General features: G+C 38.9%; 4 protein-coding genes across 4 annotated transcripts; 1 reads left to right on the top strand and 3 right to left on the bottom strand.

Moving 5' to 3' along the window:
* Positions 1–4,293: 4,293 nt before the first annotated feature.
* LOC115179405 (gamma-crystallin M3-like) lies at positions 4,294–6,009 on the bottom strand. The gene is made up of 3 exons (XM_029740898.1): positions 5,553–6,009; positions 4,973–5,215; positions 4,294–4,635 (listed from the first exon to the last, which is right to left on the bottom strand). The coding sequence occupies exons 1-3, from the start codon at positions 5,562–5,564 to the stop codon at positions 4,348–4,350; spliced, it is 543 nt and encodes a 180-aa protein (XP_029596758.1). The 5' UTR covers positions 5,565–6,009; the 3' UTR covers positions 4,294–4,347.
* A 10,809-nt stretch (positions 6,010–16,818) lies between these two features.
* LOC115179387 (gamma-crystallin M3-like) lies at positions 16,819–18,561 on the bottom strand. Its single transcript, XM_029740867.1, has 3 exons — positions 18,293–18,561; positions 17,623–17,889; positions 16,819–17,201 (listed from the first exon to the last, which is right to left on the bottom strand). The coding sequence occupies exons 1-3, from the start codon at positions 18,299–18,301 to the stop codon at positions 16,908–16,910; spliced, it is 570 nt and encodes a 189-aa protein (XP_029596727.1). The 5' UTR covers positions 18,302–18,561; the 3' UTR covers positions 16,819–16,907.
* A 2,257-nt stretch (positions 18,562–20,818) lies between these two features.
* LOC115179386 (gamma-crystallin M3-like) lies at positions 20,819–21,811 on the top strand. The gene is made up of 3 exons (XM_029740866.1): positions 20,819–20,900; positions 21,070–21,318; positions 21,483–21,811. The coding sequence occupies exons 1-3, from the start codon at positions 20,886–20,888 to the stop codon at positions 21,759–21,761; spliced, it is 543 nt and encodes a 180-aa protein (XP_029596726.1). The 5' UTR covers positions 20,819–20,885; the 3' UTR covers positions 21,762–21,811.
* A 3,982-nt stretch (positions 21,812–25,793) lies between these two features.
* On the bottom strand, positions 25,794–26,963 carry LOC115179703 (gamma-crystallin M3-like). Its single transcript, XM_029741385.1, has 3 exons — positions 26,934–26,963; positions 26,324–26,563; positions 25,794–26,140 (listed from the first exon to the last, which is right to left on the bottom strand). The coding sequence occupies exons 1-3, from the start codon at positions 26,940–26,942 to the stop codon at positions 25,847–25,849; spliced, it is 543 nt and encodes a 180-aa protein (XP_029597245.1). The 5' UTR covers positions 26,943–26,963; the 3' UTR covers positions 25,794–25,846.
* Positions 26,964–27,300: the final 337 nt, after the last annotated feature.

Below are 27,300 nucleotides of genomic sequence, written 5' to 3'. Positions count from 1 at the left end.
TTATTACTCCCCATTGTGTGCATTTGTGAGGTGGGGTCCATTTTTGGATTGTTGCTGTTTGGATGACAGAGAGAAAAAAAGAAAATTCTCTGGTCCAATTATGATCATTTACCTCAAAGGGCACCCATCTACTGTATAATATTATTATAATAACATAACATTATGCACATCATAATGAGTGAGTGATATGAGAGAGCAAACTTCTTGTTATGAGAGGCTGGTAATGTATAGTACTGTACATTGCCTCTCAATTTAACAAACTGACATGTCCTGTCAGAGAAATCACTGAAAACAATATTTGATCTTTAGATGTTCAGTGATAAGTGATTGATTGACTGGGATTATATTTTTCATTTCAAAGTGAAAACAAGCTAAATTAACATATTTCCTGTAAATTATTACACGAGTAATGTACAGGTAGACAACGTTATGGCTGGCTTTTGTTTTCAGTGAATCTCTAGTTCCCTGAGAATCTCTAGTTCCCTGAGTGAAATGGAAAACCAATTTGCAGTGTTGAACTTTGATTGGAAATCAGTTCAGTTGATACTTTAATTCTGAACAGAAATGTATTTATAAATACAAATTGGTCAAAAATGACCAATAGTCAAACAAAACTGAATTTGTTGCAAGAAATGAAGCTATTATATATCAGTACTTGGTGTAGTGGTCTATATAGACTTCATGCCTATTTCTGCATCAGCCCACTTCGTCATTGTTGCCAAACAGCCTGGAGTTAGTCCATTATCCATTGTCTGTTGTCTTACCAATGAACAGTGTGGGTGGCCTCCTCCTGACTTAACCTCAAAACCCCTCGCAGCCATAGTCCATTCCCGTTTCACATACTCTGATTTGGACTCACACTCCAACCGTTCTGTGCTCCAATTTGCATGCTCAGAGCACGGTAGTATGCATATTGAGAAATACCCATTGTTGTCACTGTCACATACTGTAGTTAATCCATTTGAATCTGACCTTGCTATTGAATCTAACCTTGCTATTGAATCTGACCTTGCTATTGAACCTGACCTTGCTATTGATCCACCGTGCATTTAAAGGAACTCCAACTTGTAAGGCTTTGTAAAGCCTTTGTTAGCAATGAGATGCTATATAAATATAGTAAAAGGGTTATGCCACATTTGTCAAAATACCAGATGGAATGTCCATTAACCTTACCCTTTATTTAGTACCACATTTTTTTAAATTGTATTTAACTAGGCAAGTCAGTTAAGAATCAATTCTTATTTACAATGAGTGCCTACCCCGTCCAAACCCTAACAACGCTGGGCCAATTGTGCTCCGCCCTATTGGACTCTCAATCATGGCCGGTTGTGAAACAGCCTGGAATCGAACCAGGGTCTGTAGTGATGCCTTTAGCACTGAGATGCAGTGCCTTAGACTGCTGCGCCACTCGGGAGCTTATGAATAATTTGTGAAGCACTTGTGTAGTTCTTATAAAGGCTATGAAAGCCCTATAGAGCCTTTACAAATTGTAGTTTGTTTAAAGTGTGTGTTTCTTTTGTCCAAATTTGATGTCAAGCAACAGTAAGTTAGTGTTTTAGGCAAGGTGAGCTTGTTATTCTCCTCAGGATCCACTTTCCTTCTTCCTGGACATGCCTCACTTCCTGATTATGCCAGATATGTACTATTCCTTTAGTCACAGTATTCCAGTCACCCCCATTGATTTAAATAATTTAGATTTGATTGAGTGATCTGACTGACATTTGAAAATGTGTTTATTAAATAAAAAAAATAGGTTATTGTTTTGGTAGATGTCATGTGTGTAAAAACATATTTGTTAATATTTCATATGATGCATACATATAATGCCTTATAAGTGCATATGTAATGTCTTATAATACAAAGAGTTGTATAATACTTACTAATTGTTCATAAGTACTTATCCATCCTGATAATACATATAATGCGTTATAAGCCCAGAGAGCATAAAATGCATTATATCATTGCAAGAATGTGAAAATCTAGCAAAGAACACTCACATTTCGTGCTAGCTACATATTAGTGTTATATTTAGGTCAAAGATGAATTTGACTCGGCTAGCTTGATAATTATATGTTTAGCATCAGTCATGTCTTCAGCCTCTACTAGCTTATTAGCAATCTTCACAGTCAGCTGTGTTCCTAGCAAACAGTTAGCTAACTAGCTAGGTAAGTGTCGGCAGGTGCCTAGCTTTTCCAAATATTTGTTGCTAACTAACGTTAGCTACCTAGTCCTGCTAACTTGGGTAAATACAACACAGTGTTGGCTAGCAGCTCAGACATTTCTACCTTAGCCAGCTTGTTAGCTAACTAGCTCGTAGCTAATCACACAATGTTGTGCTGTTTGCAAATACCTCGTGCCACTAAAATGTAGCTAGCGACTCACTCAAATAGTCTAATCAAAGTGAATCAAAATCGAATCCAATTTTTGGTGTAGACTAACAGTGAAATGCTTACGGGTCAATTTCCAACAATGCAGAGTTAAAGATGACATAAGCTGTAGCTAGATAAACTGTAGCTACTCTACTCTAGCTGCACCTTCCAACATCCAGGGATCGAGCTAGCTAGCTAGTTTTCTTGGAGCAGGAGTAATGGCCGGTTTTAAATACCAAAAGGCTGATGTTATAAATCATGCTCAGTTCACATTAATGCTGTTAAGTATCAATCAATCAATCGAATGTATTTATAAAGCCCTTCTTACATCAGCTGATGTCACAAAGTGCTGTACAGAAACCCAGCCTAAAACCCCAAACAGCAAGCAATGCAGGTTTAGAAGCACGGTAGCTTGGAAAAACTCCCTAGAAAGGCCAGAACCTAGGAAGAAACCTAGAGAGGAACCAGGCTATGAGGGGTGGCCAGTCCTCTTCTGGCTGTGCCGGGTGGAGACCATAACAGAACATGGCCAAGATGTTCAAATGTTCATAGATAACCAGCAGGGTCAAATAATAATATTCACAGTGGTTGACGAGGGTGCAACAGGTCAGCACCTCAGGAGTAAATGTCATTTGGCTTTTCATAGCAGATCATTCAGAGTATCTCTACTGCTCCTGCTGTCTCTAGAGAGTTGAAAACAGCAGGTCTGTGACAGAGCATTTTAGGTAGGTCTATAATGCATGATGCTTTTTAGGCTGATAATGTATTATAGTAATGTATTGTAAGAAAGCTATAACTACTTATGATAAATTATTATATCTTATAGCGAGTATTATAAGGCACTATAAGTTTATTATAAGGCATTACTAAGGCACTTATAAGGAGTTATGTATGCCTCATGGAAATGATTACACATATTCTATTTGATGAGTTTGTGGTTTGTATTATGGTAATGTTACAGTTTTGGAGGATGGAAGTGGGAAGTGGTTTGATAAATATGGCATGCCACTGTGTAGTGTGAAGGGTTGTGACAAGTTGTCACTACTTCTTAAGAGTTGAATTTGTGAGTGTGAAATGTCCTTATTTTTATTATAGCAGCAACATGCTTGATTATGTCTGAGTAAGGACAGTATGATGTGCTGAGCTGAGCTTTCAAAGCTGAAGCTCCTCAAAGCCGAAGCTCCTCAAAGCTGAAGTTCCTCAAAGCTGAAGCTCCTCAAAGCTGAAGTTCCTCAAAGCTGAAGTTCCTCAAAGCTGAAGCTCCTCAAAGCTGAAGTTCCTCAAAGCTGAAATTCCTCAAAGCTGAAGCTCCTCAAAGCTGAAGTTCCTCAAAGTAAACAAAACAATTGATAACTTGAGCACCTGTCTGATTTCCATGCTTCATCTTTTTAGTTAATTAGAGGACCTTCCTTGCCTTTTACAAAAAAGTGGTGTAGTCTTATTTAAATCCTCATTTGGTGTAGTCGGCAGGATTCCGGTGTTAAGAGCTTATCTTGTCTAAAACACCCATACACAAGGCAGTGTCAAGTGCCTAGAATAGGCTAGAGGTTTTTTAAGACTACATTTTACTCATTTAGCAGACACTCTTATCCAGAGCAACTTACAGTAGTGAATGCATACATTTCATACATTTTTTTTTGTACTGGCCCCCCGTGGGAATTGAATCCACAACCCTGGCGTTGCACAAACCATGCTCTACCAACTGAGCCACAGGGAAGACTAAATATAAGGATTATAGAATTTGGGGAAAAAGGGACATTTTTGTTTACATTGTGTTTACATACATTACAGCTGATATTAGTATTTATAGTGGTTGCAGTATAATAGTTGCTTATAGTGGCTTTTTAGTGGTATTATATTGATATAACAGTAATTTACAGTGCAGTGGTTTGTGGAAATAAGGTAAGAAAATCGCTGCAAAAAATGAAGGTTTAAAATATTTATTAAAAAGTCGTTGCGCTCTTTAAAGACAGCACATTTAAAAGGCAGCATCGCCGCTGATGCGCCTCATGGACTGGAACTTCATTTCATCATTTCCCATTCCCATCTCTCTTGTGTTCCTGTACTCTCCAGGCCTCAGGTAGGTCTGCATGCCTCTGAATTGGGGCTGCTCGTACATGACCCAGTGGCCGTCCATCACGTTGCAGGACTGCATCTCGGGCATATGGTAACGCTCCTGGATAGAGTCACAGTCGTCCATCACCTCGTGCATCTGGCCTCCGAAGTTCTCCTTCTCGTAGATCCTCATCCTGAACTGGCCCATGTGCTATTGGAAAGAAAATAACACATTTCACGCATCTATTAACTGAATAGGATGAACTTGGTTGATAGGATGGCATACAATGCAATATGCCACAATCTAAAATGAATGAAAAAGATAAGCACCATACGGTATAATTGTTATCTTCTTCATTCATTTGCAGTTGAGGCATATAGCTGGATCTACACAACCAATGGCATAAGATTACATTTGAGGTGTGAAAACATTAGACAGTCTTCGATTTTGGAGTGTAAGATAGTTTTATGGCATCGATGATTGTGGTCATTGTGGTGTGGTTGTGAATAGTTGTGGTCTGTTGTGCTCTGTCTGCAGAGCTGCTTACCTGGGGGATCATACGACAAGACCTGATGCAGTCGTTGAAGCCCATCATGTGCTGGTGCTCAGGGTACTCTCCCCTCCTCAGGAAGTACTGGTGGCCCATGTAGTTGGGCCGGTCGTACACCATGAACATGCCACTCTCCACCCTGCACGAGTTGCACCTGTTCAGGTGAGAGGAGAGCTCGGAGCAGTCGCTGCTGCACTCATAGGAGCAGCCCTGGAAGTTCTTGTCCTCGTAGAAGATGATCTGGAGAAAGAAAGTATGCGTTGAAGGTCTAAACATCATGACGTGAAACCAATTGATTTTGATGTGCAAAAACTCATACATTCTATCCCGTTCAGAAATGATTCTACATAATAGTTTTAATGTGTCTGACAAAATCATGCAACCATGATTATAATTATAAGTCATTATAAGTCATCTGTAGTTATCATAGTGTTCTGAATCTAAAAACACACACATCAAGGATATATTTCCCATTGGAAATGGGCTCTGATGCATCCTAGATTCATAGTTCCAATGCCAGGTGACGTACAGTTCAGCACTGTGCACAGACTTTGATCACAGCCCCACATTACAGTACCTTTCCGTTCATGGTCACAGTTATTTGATTTCTGTTGTTCTCCCTACTGGCGTGCTGCCTTTTATGCTTGATGTAGCTCCAGAAGAATCTACCGCCCAATTGTATAAAACGCTGAGTCAGCTGAGCAACACTGTACTGTACTATACATCAACTCTACGCTCACGGCAAAGAGTTATCATTTAGTGCTCTGTAAGGTAAAAGGGTTTAGATTAGGTCTGATTCCTTTTAGATGTATTGTATAGTCTCTTTTAAATAGACTGATTTTAATTTAGCTTCAACAATACATTTGTGTAAATGATGTGCTCATAATTAACCATTTGGGGAAAACACTTCATTTTTTTATTTTAATTGTAATTTAACTTTTATAGGCTCTGTTCATGCCTATTTCATTTGCATTAGGAATAGGTTTGTGCAGTGCACACAAGAAACCTCCACTCAAAAATGATATTTTGGTATTCCACTATTGATTACAGTCCCGAAATATTTTGCATGTCAGCAGTCAAGTTTACAAGATATTGGACTTTCAAGAAGTACAGTGTCACCGGCCACATCATCATGATGCAAACTGTGGACTATTGAACAAAAATACCAAAAGATAGTTGATTTTACCTTTAAGTGGTTGGTAAGGTGTAGGTAAAGGTGTACCTTACAATTTATATTGCATATTGCATAGTATCAAAATAGTATTAAAAAAAGTATCAAAAGCAATATGGGGGTTGTTTGAATTGCTCCTTGAGTGTTTCAGCAATATAATATTCCAATTCAGTGTTATTTAAAAAGTGCATGCACTTTTTATGCAAGTGTTTGTACAGTAGCTACATTCAATATCATTGAAAGATACTGTGATATTTAGTTTGTGTCACGGCTGTCGTCGGTGAAAGAGGACCAAAATGCAGCAGGTACGTGTATGCTCATTTTGACTTTTATTTTACTATCAAAAGAACACTCCAAAACAACAAAACACGAAAACGAACGAACAACAAAACAGTCTGGCAAAGCCTAGGGCTGAACACAGAACAATCACCCACAAATCACAAACACAAACACACCCTTATATATGGGACTCTCAATCAAAGGCAGATAGACAACACCTGCCTTCAACTGAGAGTCCCAACCCCAATTAACCAACATAGAAACACACTCACCAGACTAGACATAGAAATACATAAACATAGACTATAAACCAAAACCCCGGAAATACTAAATCAAACACCCCCTTTGAACAAACACACCACCCTGAACCACATAAAACAAATACCCTCTGTCACGCCCTGACCAAACTACAAAACAATTAACCTTATATACTGGCCAGGACGTGACAGTTTGACAGAAAACACTGTCTCAGGGGCCGTGCCAGAGTCCCCCATAAGTGTTCCTGTCTCAGGGGCCGCGCCAGAGTCCCCCATAAGTGTTCCTGTCTCAGGGGCCGCGCCAGAGTCCCCCATAAGTGTTCCTGTCTCAGGGGCCTCGCCAGAGTCCCCCATAAGTGTTCCTGTCTCAGGTGCCGCTCCAGAATCACCCATGGCATATGGTTTACATCGTTTTCATGCTCATCAGACCATTCAGTGACCACTCGAGCCCTGTGGATGGGGCAATGTCAGCCTATGGGGGCATAGCCATGGAAACCAAAATAATGGCCTGCCCAGCATTTGTATGCATGATCCTAAGCATGATGGGAACCACACCTGTGTGGAAGCACCTGCTTTCAATACACTTTCAATACACTTTCAATACACTTTGTATCCCTCATTTACTCAAGTGTTTCCATTATCTGTGCAGTTACCTGTACATCATCCTAATGAAATAAAATTGTAATATCCAGAGCTTACAGTCATATGTGCATACATTGTCGTATGGGTGGCCCCAGCAGGAATCAAACCTTTATATTAAGTTGCTCCTATAGGGTAAAAGCGTATACTAAGTTTATCTTATAGGGTAACACATTATATTACGTTTATCTTATAGGGTAACACATTATATTAAGTTTATTTTATAGGGTAACACTTTACACTAAGTTGTTGCTGTAGGGTAATACTTTACAGTAAGTTGTTCCTATAGGGTAATACTTTACATTAAGTTGTTCCAATAGGGTAACAATTTATACTAAGTTGTTCCTACAGGGTAACACTTTACATTAAGTTGTTCCTATAGGGTAACACTTTATATTAAGTTGTTTCTATAGGGTAACCCTTTATATTAAGTTATTCCTATAGGGTAACACTTTACATTAAGGGGTTCCTATAGGGTAACCCTTTACATTAAGTTGTTCCTATAGGGTAACCCTTTATATGAAGTTGTCCCTATAGGGTAACATTTTACATTAAGTTGTTTCAATAGGGTAACACTTTACATTAAGCTGTTCCTATAGGGTAACACTTTACATTAAGTTGTTCCTATAGGGTAACCCTTTACATTAAGTTGTTCCTATAGGGTAACCCTTTATGTTAAATTGTTCCTATAGGGTAACCCTTTACATTAAGTTGTTCCTATAGGGTAACACTTTACATTAAGTTGTTCCTATAGGGTAACACTTTACATTAAGTTGTTCCTATAGGGTAACCCTTTATGTTAAAATTGTTCCTATAGGGTACCTTTACATTAAGTTGTTCCTATAGGGTAACACTTTACATTAAGTTGTTCCTATAGGGTAACACTTTATGTTAAATTGTTCCTATAGGGTAACCCTTTACATTAAGTTGTTCCTATAGGGTAACACTTTACATTAAGTTGTTCCTATAGGGTAATACTTTATGTTAAGTTGTTCCTATAGGGTAACACTTTACATTAAGTTGTTCCTATAGGGTAACACTTTATATTAAGTTGTTCCTATAGGGTAACCCTTTATATTAAGTTATTCCTATAGGGTAACACTTTACATTAAGTTGTTCCTATAGGGTAACACTTTACATTAAGTTGTTCCTATAGGGTAACCCTTTACATTAAGTTGTTCCTATAGGGTAACCCTTTATATGAAGTTGTCCCTATAGGGTAACATTTACATTAAGTTGTTTTCAATAGGGTAACACTTTACATTAAGTTGTTCCTATAGGGTAACACTTTACATTAAGTTGTTCCTATAGGGTAACCCTTTACATTAAGTTGTTCCTATAGGGTAACCCTTTACATTAAGTTGTTCCTATAGGGGTAACACTTTCACATTAAGTTGTTCACTATAGGGTCACACTTTACATTAAGTTGATTCCATTAGGTAATACTTTATTATTAAGTTGTTCCTATAGGGTAACACTTTATGTTAAGTTGTTCCTATAGGGTAACCCTTTATGTTAAATTGTTCCTATAGGGTAACCCTTTACATGAAGTTGTTCCTATAGGGTAACCCTTTATGTTAAATTGTTCCTATAGGCTAACCCTTTATGTTAAATTGTTCCTATAGGGTAACACTTTACATTAAGTTGTTCCTATAGGGTAACCCTTTATGTTAAATTGTTCCTATAGGGTAACACTTTACATTAAGTTGTTCCTATAGGGTAACCCTTTACATTAAGTTGTTCCTATAGGGTAATACTTTATGTGAAATTGTTCCTATAGGGTAACACTTTATGTTAAATTGTTCCTATAGGGTAACACTTTACATTAAGTTGTTCCTATAGGGTAACCCTTTACATTAAGTTGTTCCTATAGGGTAATACTTTATGTGAAATTGTTCCTATAGGGTAATACTTTATGTGAAATTGTTCCTATAGGGTAACACTTTATGTTAAATTGTTCCTATAGGGTAACCCTTTATGTTAAATTGTTCCTATAGGGTAACCCTTTACATTAAGTTGTTCCTATAGGGTAACACTTTACATTAAGTTGTTCCTATAGGGTAACACTTTATGTTAAATTGTTCCTATAGGGTTGGTTTTGTGGTTGCCTTTTGGCGCTCAACGTGCAAGAGAGTGTGTGTGTCTGTCTGTGTGTTGTGCTGTGTGTGTGTGTGTGTGTGTGTGTGTGTGTGTGTGTGTGTGTGTGTGTGTGTGTGTGTGTGTGTGTGTGTGTGTGTGTGATTGTGTGCATAAGTGTGTGTGTGTACCTGCATAGGCATAAAGAAAGCAGATGACTGCAATACATGAATTATGTAAGCAGGTAGGCAACTATACACTTTGATCTGTTCTGAAATTGAATAGCCACAATGTACTGTACGCCTGACCCCTATCTAATACCTTACTTTTATAATACATCTATTGTGTTTAGTGAAATGGGTGGCCCCATTGTGAAGAATCCCTGACCAAGCAACATGAAGTAGCATAGAGTGGTATACCGCTGTCTGGTTCTTATGTACTGTAATGGCATACATTTGCATTGTGATGTCACTGCAAAAATGTATCATGCCACAAAGAATACAGTTGAAACTATTAAAAGAGAAATGTGTCAGAAAACACCCCCCAAAAAACAACAACAGAAAAAGGGATACATATCCATGCTGCACATTTGATGCTCACATACAGTCCACATTTATGAACTATTATTATGAACAAAAATTATGTCCAATTCAAACCCCAATGCAGAAGATGTTCTTCAAAGAGTTCCTCTGACAAAATATTATCAGCCACCAGAGGTCATGGAAGGTCTAATTCCTCTGACTTCTTTAAACCAGTCCACAGTCCATTGGTTATACATTACTTCTCTAACGTCTCTAAACCAGTTCATTAGTTACACATTACTTCTCTAACGTCTCTAAACCAGTTCATTGATTATACATTACTTCTCTAACATCTCTAAACCAGTTCATTGGTTATACATTACTTCTCTAACGTCTCTAAACCAGTTCATTGGTTATACATTACTTCTCTAACATCTCTAAATCAGTTCATTGGTTATACATTACTTCTCTAAACCAGTTCATTGGTTATACATTACTTCTCTAACGTCTCTAAACCAGTTCATTGGTTATACATTACTTCTCTATCCCAGTTCATTGGTTATACATTACTTCTCTAACATCTCTAAACCAGTTCATTAGTTATACATTACTTCTCTAAACCAAATCAAATCAAATCAAATTTATTTATATAGCCCTTCGTACATCAGCTGAAATCTCAAAGTGCTGTACAGAAACCCAGCCTAAAACCCCAAACAGCAAGCAATGCATGTGAAAGAAGCACGGTGGCTGGGAAAAACTCCCTAGGAAAAACTCCTGAGAAAGGCCAAAAACCTAGGAAGAAACCTAGAGAGGAACCAGGCTATGAGGGGTGGCCAGTCCTCTTCTGGCTGTGCCGGGTGGATATTATAACAGAACATGGTCAAGATGTTAAAATGTTCGTAAATGACCAGCATGGTCAAATAATAATAATCATAGTAATTGTCGAGGGTGCAACAAGGACGTCCGGTGAACAGGTCAGGGTTCCGTAGCCGCAGGCAGAACAGTTGAAACTGGAGCAGCAGCATGGCCAGGTGGACTGGGGACAGCAAGGAGTCATCATGCCAGGTAGTCCTGAGGCATGGTCCTAGGGCTCAGGTCCTCCGAGAGAAAGAAAGAAAGAGAGAAAGAGAGAATTAGAGAGAGCATATTTACATTCACACAGGACACCGGATAAGACAAGAGAATACTCCAGATGTAACAGACTGACCCTAGCCCCCCGACACATAAACTACTGCAGCATAAATACTGGAGGCTGAGACAGGAGGGATCAGAAGACACTGTGGCCCCATCCGATGATACCCCCGGACAGGGCCAAACAGGCAGGATATAACCCCACCCACTTTGCCAAAGCACAGCCCCCACACCACTAGAGGGATATCTACAACCACCAACTTACCGTCCGAAGACAAGGCCGAGTATAGCCCACAAAGATCTCCGCCACGGCACAACCCAAGGGGGGGCGCCAACCCAGACAGGAAGACCACGTCAGTGGCTCAACCTACTCAAGTGACGCACCCCTCCCATGGACGGCATGGAAGAACACCAGTAAGTCAGTGACTCAGCCCCTGTAAAAGGGTTAGAGGCAGAGAATCCCAGTGGGAAGAGGGGAACCGACAAGGCAGAGACAGCAAGGGCGGTTCGTTGCTCCAGCCTTTCCGTTCACCTTCACACTCCTGGGCCAGACTATACTTAATCATAGGACCTACTGAAGAGATAAGTCTTCAGTAAAGACTTAAAGGTTGAGACTGAGTCTGCGTCTCTCACATGGGTAGGCAGACCATTCCATAAAAATGGAGCTCTATAGGAGAAAGCCCTACCTCCAGCCGTTTGCTTAGAAATTCTAGGGACAATTAGGAGGCCTGCGTCTTGTGACCGTAGCGTACGTGTAGGTATGTACGGCAGGACCAAATCGGAAAGATAGGTAGGAGCAAGCCCATGTAATGCTTTGTAGGTTAGCAGTAAAACCTTGAAATCAGCCCTTGCCTTAACAGGAAGCCAGTGTAGGGAGGCTAGCACTGGAGTAATATGATCAAATTTTTTGGTTCTAGTCAGGATTCTAGCAGCCGTATTTAGCACTAACTGAAGTTTGTTTAGTGCTTTATCCGGGTAGCCGGAAAGTAGAGCATTGCAGTAGTCGAGCCTAGAAGTAACAAAAGCATGGATTAATTTTTCTGCGTCATTTTTGGACAGAAAGTTTCTGATTTTTGCAATGTTACGTAGATGGAAAAAAGCTGTCCTTGAAGCAGTCTTGATATGTTCTTCAAAAGAGAGATCAGGGTCCAGAGTAACGCCGAGGTCCTTCACAGTTTTATTTGAGACGACTGTACAACCATCCAGATTAATTGTCAGATTCAACAGAAGATCTCTTTGTTTCTTGTGACCTAGGACAAGCATCTCTGTTTTGTCCGAGTTTAAAAGTAGAAAATTTGCAGCCATCCACTTCCTTATGTCTGAAACACAGGCTTCTAGCGAGGGCAATTTTGGGGCTTCACCATGTTTCATTGAAATGTACAGCTGTGTGTCGTCCGCATAGCAGTGAAATTTAACATTATGTTTTCGAATGACATCCCCAAGAGGTAAAATATATAGTGAAAACAATAGTGGTCCTAGAACGGAACCTTGAGGAACACCGAAATTTACAATTGATTTGTCAGAGGACGAACCATTCACAGAGACAAACTGATATCTTTCCGACAGATAAGATCTAAACCAGGCCAGAACTTGTCCATGTAGACCAATTTGGGTTTCCAATCTCTCCAAAAGAATGTGGTGATCGATGGTATCAAAAGCGGCACTAAGATCTAGGAGCATGAGGACAGATGCAGAGCCTCGGTCTGACGTCATTAAAAGGTCATTTACCACCTTCACAAGTGCAGTCTCAGTGCTATGATGGGGTCTAAAACCAGACTGAAGCGTTTCGTATACATTGTTTGTCTTCAGGAAGGCAGTGAGTTGCTGGGCAACAACTTTTTCTAAAATTTTTGAGAGGAATGGAAGATTCGATATAGGCCGATAGTTTTTTATAATTTCTGGGTCAAGATTCGGCTTTTTCAAGAGAAGCTTTATTACTGCCACTTTTAGTGAGCTTGGTACACATCCGGTGGATAGAGAGCCGTTTATTATGTTCAACATAGGAGGGCCAAGCACAGGAAGCAGCTCTTTCAGTAGTTTAGTTAGAATAGGGTCCAGTATGCAGCTTGAGGGTTTGGAGGCCATGATTATTTTCATCATTATGTCAAGAGATATAGTACTAAAACACTTTAGTATCTCCCTTGATCCTAGGTCCTGGCAGAGTTGTGCAGACTCAGGACAATGGAGCCCTGGAGGAATACCCAGATTTAAAGAGGAGTCCGTAATTTGCTTTCTAATGATCATGATCTTTTCCTCAAAGAAGTTCATAAATTTATTACTGCTGAAGTGAAAGCCATCCTCCATTTGCGAATGCTGCTTTTTAGTTAGCTTTGCGACAGTGTCAAAAAGAAATTTCGGATTGTTCTTATTTTCCTCAATTAAGTTGGAAAAATAGGATGATCGTGCAGCAGTGAGGGCTCTTCGATACTGCACGGTACTGTCTTTCCAAGCTAGTCGGAAGACTTCCAGTTTAGTGTGGCGCCATTTCCGTTCCAATTTTCTGGAAGCTTGCTTCAGAGCTCGTGTATTTTCTGTATACCAGGGAGCTAGTTTCTCATGACAGATGTTTTTAATTTTTAGGGGTGCAACTGCATCTAGGGTATTGCGCAAGGTTAAATTGAGTTCCTCGGTTAGGTGGTTAACTGATTCTTGTCCTCTGACGTCCTTGGGTAGGCAGAGGGAGTCTGGAAGGGCATCAAGGAATCTTTGGGTTGTCTGAGAATTTATAGCACGACTTTTAATCTTCCTTGGTTGGGGTCTGAGCAGATTATTTGTTGCAATTGTAAACGCAATAAAATGGTGGTCCGATAATCCAGGATTATGAGGAAAAACATTAAGATCCACAACATTTATTCCATGGGACAAAACTAGGTCCAGAGTATGACTGTGGCAGTGAGTAGGTCCAGAGACATGTTGGACAAAACCCAGTTCATTGGTTATACATTACTTCTCTAAACCAGTTCATTGGTTATACATTACTTCTCTAAACCAGTTCATTAGTTATACATTACTTCTCTAAACCAGTTCATTGGTTATACATTACTTCTCTAACATCTCTAAACCAGTTCATTGGTTATACATTACTTATCTAAACCAGTTCATTGGTTATACATTACTTCTCTAAACCAGTTCATTAGTTATACATTACTTCTCTAAACCAGTTCATTAGTTATACATTACTTCTCTAAACCAGTTCATTAGTTATACATTACTTCTCTAAACCAGTTCATTGGTTATACATTACTTCTCTAACATCTCTAAACCAGTTCATTGGTTATACATTACTTCTCTAAACCAGTTCATTAGTTATACATTACTTCTCTAAACCAGTTCATTAGTTATACATTACTTCTCTAAACCAGTTCATTAGTTATACATTACTTCTCTAAACCAGTTCATTGGTTATACATTACTTCTCTAAACCAGTTCATTGGTTATACATTACTTCTCTAAACCAGTTCATTGGTTATACATTACTTCTCTAACGTCTCTAAACCAGTTCATTGGTTATACATTACTTCTCTAACATCTCTAAATCAGTTCATTGGTTATACATTACTTCTCTAAACCAGTTCATTGGTTATACATTACTTCTCTAACGTCTCTAAACCAGTTCATTGGTTATACATTACTTCTCTAACATCTCTAAACCAGTTCATTGGTTATACATTACTTCTCTAAACCAGTTTATTAGTTATACATTACTTCTCTAAACCAGTTCATTAGTTATACATTACTTCTCTAAACCAGTTCATTGGTTATACATTACTTCTCTAACATCTCTAAACCAGTTCATTGGTTATACATTACTTCTCTAAACCAGTTCATTGGTTATAAATTACTTCTCTAAACCAGTTCATTAGTTATACATTACTTCTCTAAACCAGTTAATTGGTTATACATTACTTCTCTAACATCTCTAAACCAGTTCATTGGTTATACATTACTTCTCTAAACCAGTTCATTGGTTATACATTACTTCTCTAACATCTCTAAACCAGTTCATTAGTTATACATTACTTCTCTAAACCAGTTCATTAGTTATACATTACTTCTCTATCCCAGTTCATTGGTTATACATTACTTCTCTAACATCTCTAAACCAGTTCATTGGTTATACATTACTTCTCTAAACCAGTTCATTGGTTATACATTACTTCTCTAACGTCTCTAAACCAGTTCATTAGTTATACATTACTTCTCTAACATCTCTAAACCAGTTCATTGGTTATACATTACTTCTCTAACGTCTCTAAACCAGTTCATTAGTTATACATTACTTCTCTATCCCAGTTCATTGGTTATACATTACTTCTCTAAACCAGTTCATTAGTTATACATTACTTCTCTAAACCAGTTCATTGGTTATACATTACTTCTCTAAACCAGTTCATTGGTTATACATTACTTCTCTAACATCTCTAAACCAGTTCATTGGTTATACATTACTTCTCTAAACCAGTTCATTGGTTATACATTACTTCTCTAACATCTCTAAACCAGTTCATTAGTTATACATTACTTCTCTATCCCAGTTAATTGGTTATACATTACTTCTCTATCCCAGTTCATTGGTTATACATTACTTCTCTAAACCAGTTCATTAGTTATACATTGCTTCTCTAAATCATTTCATTAATTCTACATTACTTCTCTAACGTCTCTAAACCAGTTCATTGATTATACATTACTTCTCTAACGTCTCTAAACCAGTTCATTGGTTATACATTACTTCTCTAACGTCTCTAAACCAGTTCATTGGTTATACATTACTTCTCTAACGTCTATAAACCAGTTCATTGGTTACACATTACTTCTCTAACGTCGCTAAACCAGTTCATTGGTTACACATTACTTCTCTAACGTCGCTAAACCAGTTCATTAGTTATACATTACTTCTCTAAACCAGTTCATTGGTTATACATTACTTCTCTAAACCAGTTCATTGGTTAGGAACGGGGGGATACCTAGTCAGTTGTACAACTGAAAGCATTCAACTCCACATTTAACCCAACCCCTCTGAATCAGAGGTGCAGGGGGCTGCCATATTCGACATCCACGTATTTGGCACCCAGGGAACAGTGGGTTAAGTGCCTTGCTCAGAACTACATATTTTTACCTTGTCAGGGGATTCGATCCAGAAACCTTTTGGTTACTGTCCCATTGCTCTAACCACTAGGCTACCTGCTAACCACTAGGCTACTAGGCTACCTTATACATCACTTCTCTAAACCAGTTCATTGATAATACATCACTTCTCTCATGTCTCTAAACCAGTTCATTGGTTATACATTACTTCTCTAAACCAGTTCATTGATTATACATCACTTCTCTCATGTCTCTAAACTAGTCCATTGTCCATTGGTTATACATTATACTGTGGAGAAATGTAAACTAGCGTAATGCTAACAGTTGACAATAAGGATTAGTTTGCTGCAAAATAAGTTTGAGAAACTGGAGGTTACAGTACATCAGGCTTTCTGAGTAATATAATGTGATGTACTGTATATCATTTCTGATGTACTGTAACATGGGTTCAATTTGGTTCAATTGAGGCAGTGAGAAAATGCATATATATATATATATTTTTTTTGCTATTGGTAAATGAATGTTCTGTGCACATTTGATGTATCAAAATCAAATTATATTACTTTTTTTCTTTCAGACCATTTGAAATCCCTCTCCAGACATTAATCTGTCAGAATAAACCAGTGTAATTTAAATACCATGGGTAGATTAGATTTGATAGAAAAAAGAGAAGAGAACAGGTACTTCAAAATAAGAGTTTTATTTCATTCAATGACAATTGTGACTTTTAGCAGCCTTTTTCGATGTCAGGACAGCAGGAATCTCAGGCATCAATGCCGCTGACCCTCACAGGCATCCATGATCCTTCTGATGGAGTGAACTCTCATCATGGTGCTCATGCCCATGTCTCTGATACACCTGTACTCTCCAGGCCTCACATACATCATCCTGCCTCTGAAGTGGGGCTGCTCGTACATGAGCCAGTGGCCGTCCATCACGTTGCAGGACTGCATCTCGGACATGCGGAAGCGCTCCTGGATGGACTCGCAGTCTTCCATCAGCTCGTGCATCTGGCCTCTGAAGCTCTCCCTCTCGTACAGCCTCATTCTGAACTGTCCCCGGTGCTGTTGGGGAGAGAGAACATTGACAGTTACTACCGTGTGTGTACTCTATGCTTCCAGTATTACATTTATCATTGCTTGTCAGCTGACTTCTACAGTAATAGAGGCCCACGTTCATTAGGGACAAACTGTTTAGATAATACCGAAACTTGTTCAATTAGAAGACATATTTTTGTTTTCTGTTACAAAACGTTTGGCTACGGTGTGCCCTGCTGAACACGACCCAGGTGAAAAGCACGTCAAGTATTAGATGTACAGAGTCCTAGTAACTCAAACTTCATCACCATTCACGAACATCTAGCTACTCAAAAATATAAAAATGCACTCTTTATATGAAGAGAAATAGCATGAACCATATCATAAATATAATCATGTCATCATCAAACACAAGGAGATGGTGGAACTCCAACTGTGGACGTCTTACCATTGGGATCATGCGGCAGGAACGGATGGACTCCAGCATGGTCATATCCCCCATGCCCATCATGGAGCCCATACGCTGGAAGTCGGAGTACTCTCCCCTCTTCAGGAACATCTGGTTGCCCATGAAGTTGGAGCGGTCGTAGATGACGAAGCAGCCCATTTCCACCCTGACCGACTGGCAGCGGTTTAGGTACATGTTGAGGTCGGGGCAGTCGCTGCTGGTCTCATAGCTGCGACCCTGGAAGTTCCTGTCCTCGTAGAAGATGATCTGAGAGGGTGATTTGATTAAGAAATGATTTAACCTATGACCTCTTCACCAATGTTGAGACGATTATAAAGGCTATGATTTTGAATGTTTTACATAATTAATATAGTTAATCATTATTAATTGATTGTGATTAATTTGTCATTACTATTAATAATTAAAAACATAATTATAAATTCTTAACTGTATATAATGCATATCAACGGCATGATGTCATATAATAACTCTATATTATTTTAATAAAACAAATAGTTTAGCATTATTTAGCTGAAAAACTTTGCTTTATTCTCACAGATTGATATTATTTGGATTAGGATTTTGTGGTTATAGCTGCTATGCAAGACACTATATTCATATCTCAATGGCCAGCTCTTATAGTGAATAAAAATCCGCTGCTCTGTATTACCCTGGTCATGGTTACGGTGGTTTAACTTGATGGTGAAGCTTGATTAGATGACACGCAGAAGACACGGTGTGTTGTGTCGATCCAGTGGCACTTTTATGTTGACATTGGGTCCACAGGGCACCTTGCACACCTTTGTGCTAAATAGCATGAGTCATCACAAGGCCCACGTGGGGCTTGTATACATTTTACACAGCACATCTCAATTAGTTATTATTGGATGCTGAATGCAGCATGGGGGCCATGACATGTATTGTTCTCACCAGAAATAGAACATGGCATATTCTTCAGTTTGGGTGATTATGCTAGATGGTACTTTACCAGGTCAAAATGCAGTTACAGTATATTTACTAGTGAACTTGGTCACACTTAGTGAACTTTGTCCCACTAAGTGAACTTGGTCACAGTGAATTTGGACTCACTAAGTGAACTTGGTCACACTAAGTGAACTTGGTCACCCTAAGTGAACTTGGTCCCACTTAGGGAACTTGGTAACAGTAACTGAACTTGGTCCCACTCAGTGAACTTGGTCCGACTTAGTGAACTTGGTCACACTGAGTCAACTTTCTGGTTCTTCTCAAAATAACAAAAAATAAGAATCAGAGAACAAAGTAATTATCAGGTAAATAATGAATTAATACAACACTACTGATTTCCTACATTTTAGAAATACATACACTACTGTTTTAGAGCACCTATTGATTCAAGGGTTTTTCTTTATTTTTACTATTTTCTACATTGTAGAATAATAATGAAGAGATCAAAATTATGAAATAACACACATGGAATCATGTAGTAACCAAAGAAAATCTAAATATATTTTATATTCTTCAAATAGCCACACTTTTGGCATTCTCTCAACCAGCTTCATGAGGTAGTCACCTGGAATGCATTTCAATTAACAGTGTGCCTTCTTAAAAGTTAATTTGTGGAATTTCTTTCCTTCTTATTGCATTTGAGCCAATCCGTTTTGTTGTGACAAGGTAGGGGGGTATACAGAAGATAGCCCTATTTGGTAAAAGACCAAGTCCATATTATAGCAAGAACAGCTCAAATAAGCAAAGAGAAACGACAGTCCATCCTTACTTTAAGACATGAAGGTCAGTCAATAAGGAAAATGTCAAGAACTTTGAAAGTTTCTTCAAGTGCAGTCGCAAAAACCATCAAGCGCTATGATGAAACTGGCTCTCATGAGGACCGCCACAGGAATGGAAGACCAAGAGTTACCTCTGATGCAGAGGATAAGTTCATTAGTTTTACCATCCTCAGAAATTGCAGCCCAAATAAATGGTTTGTACAGTTCAAGTAACAGACACATCTCAACATCAACTGTTCAGAGGAGACTGTGAATCAGGCCTTCATGGTTGAATTGCTGCAAAGAAACCACTACTAAAGGAAATTAAGAAGAAGAAGAGAGTTGCTTGTGCCAAGAAACACGAGCAATGGACGTTAGACCGGTGGAAATTTGTCCTTTGGTCTGATGAGTCCAAATTGGAGATCTTTGGTTACAACCGCCGTGTCTTTGTGAGACGCGATGGGGGTGAACGGATGATCTCTGCATGTGTATTTCCCACCGTAAAGCATGGAGGAGGAGGTGTTATGGTGTGGGGGTGCTTTGCTGGTGACACTGTCTGTGATTTATTTAGAATTCAAGGCACTCTTAACCAGCATGTCTACCACAGCATTCTGCACCAATCCGTCATCCCATCTGGTTTGGGACTATCATTTATTTTTCAACAGGACAATGACCCACCACACCTCCAGGCTGTATAAGGGCTATTTTACTCAGAAGGAGAGTGATGGAGTGCTGCATCAGATGACCTGGCCTCCGCAATCCCCAGCCCTCAACCAAATTGAGATGGTCTGGGATGAGTCTGACCGCAGAGTGAAGGGAAAGCAGCCAACAAGTGCTCAGGGTATGTTGGAACTCTTTCAAGATTGTTGTAAAAGCATTCCAGATGAAGCTGATTGAGAGAATGCTAAGAGTGTGCAAAGCTGTCATCAATACATAAGGTTGCTATTTGAAGAATCTCAAATATAAAATATATTTTGATTTGTTTAACACTTTTTTGGTTACTACATTATTCCATGTGTTATTTCATAGTTTTGACATCTTCACTATTATTCTACAATGTAGAAAATAGTAAAAATAAAGAAAAACCCTTGAATGAGTACGTGTTCTAAAACTTTTGACCAGTAGTGTACATAGTGCCATAAAAAAAAATATCCAACCAAATAATACCTCACAATAAAATAATGCTACAATATACATTGAATTCCATCTCAGTTCGATCTCAATGTATCTGGAATATTTGATAAAATACTGATATACTAATTCAGCTAGTATTAGGGTAGCTAGGGTTAGCTGGAAATAAACATGATCCTCTATTTTACCCCCCCGTGACATAGTTAGAAAAGTGGCATTCACTACGTGGCACTATAGGACTGGCTTGCACAACAATATAGAATGATGACTCATGGAGTTCTAGAACAATAAATATGGAGATGTGAATGCAGTCCAAGGTATAAAAGGGACATGAGGTTGATGGTCCAGCATTCCATCTGAAATTGGATAAGAGATTGGATCACCATCACCATGACCATGGGCAAGGTAAGTGCCACTGCAAGTCTTCCTCCATGCCTATCTCTCTGGGTCTATTCAAGCAGCCCTGCATCCAAAGAAGACTGTCGGATCGGAAACACAAGGCATTGCTAATCAAATGAGCATTAGTGCACTAATTTCAACATATCGAACACTAACTGTGTGATTGTCTGTGTAGATCATCTTCTACGAGGACAAGAACTTCCAGGGTCGTTCCTATGAGACCAGCAATGACTGCGCTGAGGTGACCTCCTACCTGAGCAGGTGCAACTCCTGCAGGGTGGAGAGTGGCTGCTTCATGGTCTATGAGCGCCCCAACTTCATGGGTCACCAGATGATGGTTAGGAGAGGAGAGTACCCCGACAACCAGCGTCTGATGGGTATGACCATGAGCGACTGCATCAGGTCCTGTCGTAACATCCCCAGTGTAAGTAATGGAGTGTGTAGCTGCTTCTTAGCTGATCCAGATAGTTTCAACAGCAAGGGTCGTGAACTCGTGTCATCAACAAGATTTGACATTTAAATGTATGAGCACAGTAGATGGATCTCCAGTAGTTCCATATCTGTCTGACCTGTTAATTTTATCAACAGTATAGGGGCCAGTTCAGAATGAGGATGTACGAGAGGGAGAACTTCGGAGGCCAGATGCACGAGCTGATGGACGACTGTGACTCCATCCAGGATCGTTACCGCATGTCCGACTGCCAGTCCTGCAACGTGATGGAGGGCCACTGGCTCATGTACGAGCAGCCCCACTTCAGAGGCAGGCAGATGTACATGAGGCCTGGAGAGTACAGGAACCTCAGAGAGATGGGAAACAGCTCCATGAATAGATTCATGTCGGTTAGACGTATCACTGATTCCTGTTAAAATCACAACTTTTTACTTTAACTTAATAAAGTGTTAAATTTGTAATTATTCCTGATGTGTCCTAGTTCTTTAAAACAGAGCACAACAACCATCTCATCAATCAAAAGGAACCAATTAGTAAGACAAGTGCATAAGGTCTGGTGTCTGCCATGAGCTAATAGGCTTGGTAAGGTCTGGTATCTGCCATGAGCTAATAGGCTTGGTAAGGTCTGGTGTCTGCCATGAGCTGATAGGCTTGGTAAGGTCTGGTGTCTGCCATGAGCTGATAGGCTTGGTAAGGTCTGGTGTCTGCCATGAGCTAATAGGCTTGGTAAGGTCTGGTGTCTGCCATGAGCTAATAGGCTTGGTAAGGTCTGGTATCTGCCATGAGCTAATAGGCTTGGAACGTGGACATGTCACAAAGAGGAAAATGGAAGCATTAGTGAAGACACCAGTTTTGGGGGTAACATTACATTTGATAGCAAAGAACGGTGAGATAGCTAACTAGCTGTAAATAAGTTAACTGTTTTGGCCTAAATAAGTGAACTAGTTAGCCAGCTAGCCAAAGTTATTTACAGATTGTTAACAGACACTCCTAAACTCTTTTACTAGCTACTGTAATGCTGTTGTGTCAAGAACACGCCTCCAAAAATGATAAGGTGTCTGCAGTCGTGTTTACATTTGACAGATTGTGATGTAATCCACTTTCTAAGTGAATGGTGCTGGTTATAGTTTTAGAAGGCTACAGCACTAACCTGTAAACATGTACTGTACATGGTAAACCACTAACCTGTAAACATGTACTGTACATGGTAAACCACTAACCTGTAAACATGTACTGTACATGGTAAACCACTAACCTGTAAACATGTACTGTACATGGTAAACCACTAACCTGTAAACATGTACTGTACATGGTAAACCACTAACCTGTAAACATGTACTGTACATGGTAAAACCACTAACCTGTAAACATGTACTGTATATGGTAAACCACTAACCTGTAAACATGTACTGTACATGGTAAACCACTAACCTGTAAACATGTACTGTACATGGTAAACCACTAACCTGTAAACATGTACTGTACATGGTAAACCACTAACCTGTAAACATGTACTGTACATGGTAAACCACTAACCTGTAAACATGTACTGTATATGGTAAACCACTAACCTGTAAACATGTACTGTACATGGTAAACCACTAACCTGTAAACATGTACTGTACATGGTAAACCACTAACCTGTAAACATGTACTGTACATGGTAAACCACTAACCTGTAAACATGTATTGTACATGGTAAACCACTAACCTGTAAACATGTACTGTACATGGTAAACCACTAACCTGTAAACATGTACTGTACATGGTAAACCACTAACCTGTAAACATGTACTGTACATGGTAAACCACTAACCTGTAAACATGTACTCTACATGGTAAACCACTCCTTTACAAAGATCACTCTTTCATTTTAATCAGACATGCATCATTTGACAAAGGGACATGGTGTCACCGGCATTCAAAATGTTGAGATAATCTGTAATTAGATTCAATGACAAAGAATTGACGTTGAATCCATAAATAAGTTCAGTAAATATAATGCAATACGTTTGGAAAGGGGACAGATCACAAATATCAACATTATTGAAGCCACCTTACCAGTTTTGGAGATCTATGAGTTTTGGATGCAGCGTTATGTTAGGTAGCAAAGAGCGCTGCAGGAGCTACCTAACTAAAAGAGCTTCATTGTTTCACCCCAGGTACCAAAGTTAGTTAGCTGGCTAGCAAAAGTTACGTACACTTAGTTAGCAACCTCTCCTTCACTCTCTTGCTGCAGTAGCTATCCTAGGAAAAATGGTAGGCTGGCCTGATTTATTAAATTCAACAAAGTTTCAACTTAGATTTCTTTGTTTGTGTAACTCATAATAATCAAGTAAATTCAAAATAAGTTAAAGGCTTAGACAACATGACGGCCAAATTATATTTTGTTAGTTATTTTTTACAGTAGGTTGCATACTCTACCCCTCAAATGGTACTTTCAGTAGTCTGACCAGCCAATTCCACGTTGGAAGGGCTGACTTTGCCGGTTATTAGAATTACTGACCGTTTACCACTGTAAGAACGAAGGGTATTAAGTTCAATAACCCAAGATTTACGAAATTCACGATGAGCCAAATTACCCACAATCACCAAAACATAGAGCAACACTGCAAGTGAATGTTGTGGCCTTGTACATAATGAAGTTGTCTGTACAATGTCCCTTTTTTATTTACAAATGTTCCTTTTTAGATCAATTTACTCACTTGCATTACCTAAGTTCAACTCAAGATGATATCACAGACACATACCGTATATGAGTTTGTCATTCATATGGACTATCCATTATTCTGGTGCCTGGTGGGCTTCAGAATAATGTCTAGATGTAAACATGGTTATAATCATCAGAGCTGTGTTTGAATCTGTGTCGGGGTGGTAAGGTGGCAGTGTGCACCTAAGTTGGCTCTGATATAAACATATACAGTATATGCAATATTAGTTGTTTCAGAAATGAACATGGTGAATATTTTAGGACTATTCGATATAACATAAGTCTCCTAAACCAAAAGCATTTTTTCATTAAATGACACTAAAGGAAATATAGTGCCTTCAGAAAGTATTCACACCCTTCACGTTTCTACATTTTGTCCTGTTACAGATTTCATTTAAAATGGATTAAATATAGATTTTTTGGTCACTGGCCTACACACAATACCCCATAATGTCAAAGTGGAATTATGTTCTTCTAAATTGTTACAGATTTATTAAACATGAAATGTTGAAATGTCTTGAGTCAATAAGTATTCAACCCCTTTGTTATGACAAGCCTCAGTAAGTTCAGGAGTAAAATGTGGCTTAACAAGTCACACAATAAGTTGCATGGACTCACTCTGTGTGCAATAATAGGGTTTAACATGATTTTTCAATGACTACCTCATCTCTGTACCTTGTAGGAGAGGAAGGAAACCGCTCAAGGATTTCACCATGAGGCCAATGGTGACTTTAAAACAGTTACAGAGTTTCATGGCTGTGATAGGAGAAAACTGAGGATGGATCAACAACACGATACTTACTCCACAATACTAACTAATTAACAGAGTGAAAAGAAGGAAGCCTTTACAGAATAAAAAATATACCAAAACATGCATCCTGTTTGCAACAAAGCACTAAAGTAATACACAATTAACTTTATATCCTGAATACAAAGTGTTATGTTTGGGGCAAATCCAATACAACACATTACTGAGTACCACTCTCCATATTTTCAAGCATAGTGGTCGCTGCATCATGTTATGGGTATGCTTGTCATCGTTGAAGGACTGGGGAGTTTTTCAGGATAAAAAAGAAACAGAATGGAGCTAAGCACAGTCAAAATCCTAGAGGAAAACCTGGTTCAGTCTACTTTCCACGAGACACTGGGAGATTAATTCCCATTTCAGCAGGACAATAATCTCAAACACAAGGCCAAATCTACACTGGAGTTGCTTACCAAGAAGACAATGAATGTTCCTGAGTGGTCGAGTTACAGTTTTGACTTAAATCTACTTGCAAATCTATATCAAGACCTGAAAATGGTTGTCTAGCAATAATCAACAACCAATTTGACAGAGCTTGAAGAATTTTGAAAAGAATAATGGGCAAATGTTGCACAATCCACTTGTGGAAAGCTCTTAGACTTACCCAGAAGGACACATAGCTGTAATCGCTGCCAAATGTGTTTATACAAAGTATTGAATAGTTATATAAATGGGATATTTCTGTATTTAAATTGCAATAAATGTGCAAAAATATCTAAAAACATGTATTCACTTTGTCGTTACAGGGTATTGTTTGTAGATGGGGGAGATTTTTAAACGTTTTATTATTCAGCCTGTGACACAACAAAGTGTGGAATAAGTTAAGGGGTATGAATACTTTCTAAAGGCACCAGAGACAAAATATTATCATTCACTTGTACTAGAATGATCATTAAAGTTTAGGTAGGTAATACATAGACAATGAAACATGCATTTCAATTATACAATATTTATTTTGAATGTCAGAACAATAAGAATCTCAGACTTCAATGATGCTGGCTCTCGCAGGAATCCAGGATACGTCTCATGGAGCTGTATCTGTTCACGGAGCTGTTTCCCATCTCTCTGAGGTTCCTGTACTCTCCAGGCCTCACATACATCTGCCTGCCTCTGTAGTTGGGCTGCTCGTACATGAGCCAGTGGCCGTCCATCACGTTGCAGGACTGGCAGTCGGACATGCGGTAACGCTCCTGGATAGAGTCACAGTCGTCCATCAGCTCGTGCATCTGACCCCCGAAGTTCTCTCTCTCATAGACCTGCATCCTGAACTGTCCTTTGTGCTGTAAAGTTTATAAGGACACATATTTAAAGTAAGAACATGATCAAAGTAATTAAATAGGAATCTGATCAGTTTACAATCAAATACTTAAATTTTTTGATACATTGTATTAAGCTATATATATTATACATATGACACTATAAATGCATCATATATAAGTTGTTTTCTAATAGAGCCATCTTACCATGGGGATCATACGACAAGAGTGAACGGAGTCAGACATGCCCATACGCTGGTAGTCACCATACTCTCCTCTCCTCACAAAGTACTGGTTTCCCTGGAAGTTGGAGCGGTCGTACACCATGAAGCAGCCGCTCTCCACCCTGCAGGAGTTGCACCTGCTCAGGTAGGGGGTCAACTCAGGGCAGTCTGAGCTGGTCTCATAGGAACGACCCTGGAAGTTCCTGTCCTCGTAGAAGATGATCTGGAGCAACCAAGGAAAGACATCAATCATAACACAGAGAGGAGATGGATACGCCTCAAATCAAAAGTAATTTTTAATCAACTAAATAATTAAATATTGAAATGTAAACAATTTGTTCTGTAAGAAGAACAACTGGTAATTAATTTAGTAAATCAACAATGAAATGGTAAAATGTAGGAATGAGGCCCACACAATCTCAGCCATGAAGAACAGCTGTTCAAATGTAACTGAACGTTACTGAACATAAAAACAGTCAAGTAAAAAGAGCTTTTAATGTCAAAGCTGTAACTTAACAATTCAAAAATAAATAAATAAAAGAAAGTAAATTGCCAATGTATCAGGCAGAAAATCCAGCTATACAGCACTGTACCTTGGCCATGGTGTTTGTTTGCTGCGGCTCTGGGATGTTGTCCAATAGGCCATGTTCACTCAAGCTTTTATACCTTATACCATTTCAAATGGCTTTTTGTTATTCAAATTCCCCATCCTGATGAATAAGCAGGATGCTTCTTGCTGTTGTTTTTGTGCAGCTGTGCCCTTGGCTGGCACAAGCAGAGAGACAGTGGGCACGAATACTGTATTAGAATTATCACGTGATCATAGGTATTTAAAACAAGTAGCTGTTTTTATCATAGTTTACCAAGAGTATTTACAAACACTTTTTCCATGTATTGGATTGTGTTTTACAAAATACCAACACATTTGACCATCATTATAATTGGTTTGGAGTATGAAAT

The sequence above is a fragment of the Salmo trutta genome, chromosome 39 (genome assembly GCF_901001165.1).
Source record: "Salmo trutta chromosome 39, fSalTru1.1, whole genome shotgun sequence".
NCBI classification, from domain to species: domain Eukaryota; kingdom Metazoa; phylum Chordata; class Actinopteri; order Salmoniformes; family Salmonidae; genus Salmo; species Salmo trutta.
This window is presented reverse-complemented; position numbering and strand designations above follow the sequence as displayed.

Bases quoted from the DNA above. Each gene is read 5' to 3' on its own strand.
- LOC115179703 (XM_029741385.1), bottom strand. The intron at 26,141-26,323 runs GTAAGATGGCTC...TAAACTTTACAG, and splicing joins CTTGTCGTATGATCCCCATG to CACAAAGGACAGTTCAGGAT.
- LOC115179387 (XM_029740867.1), bottom strand. The intron at 17,202-17,622 runs GTAAGACGTCCA...TCTCCCCAACAG, and splicing joins CCTGCCGCATGATCCCAATG to CACCGGGGACAGTTCAGAAT.
- LOC115179386 (XM_029740866.1), top strand. The intron at 21,319-21,482 runs GTAAGTAATGGA...TTTTATCAACAG, and splicing joins CCTGTCGTAACATCCCCAGT to TATAGGGGCCAGTTCAGAAT.
- LOC115179405 (XM_029740898.1), bottom strand. The intron at 4,636-4,972 runs GTAAGCAGCTCT...TCTTTCCAATAG, and splicing joins CTTGTCGTATGATCCCCCAG to CACATGGGCCAGTTCAGGAT.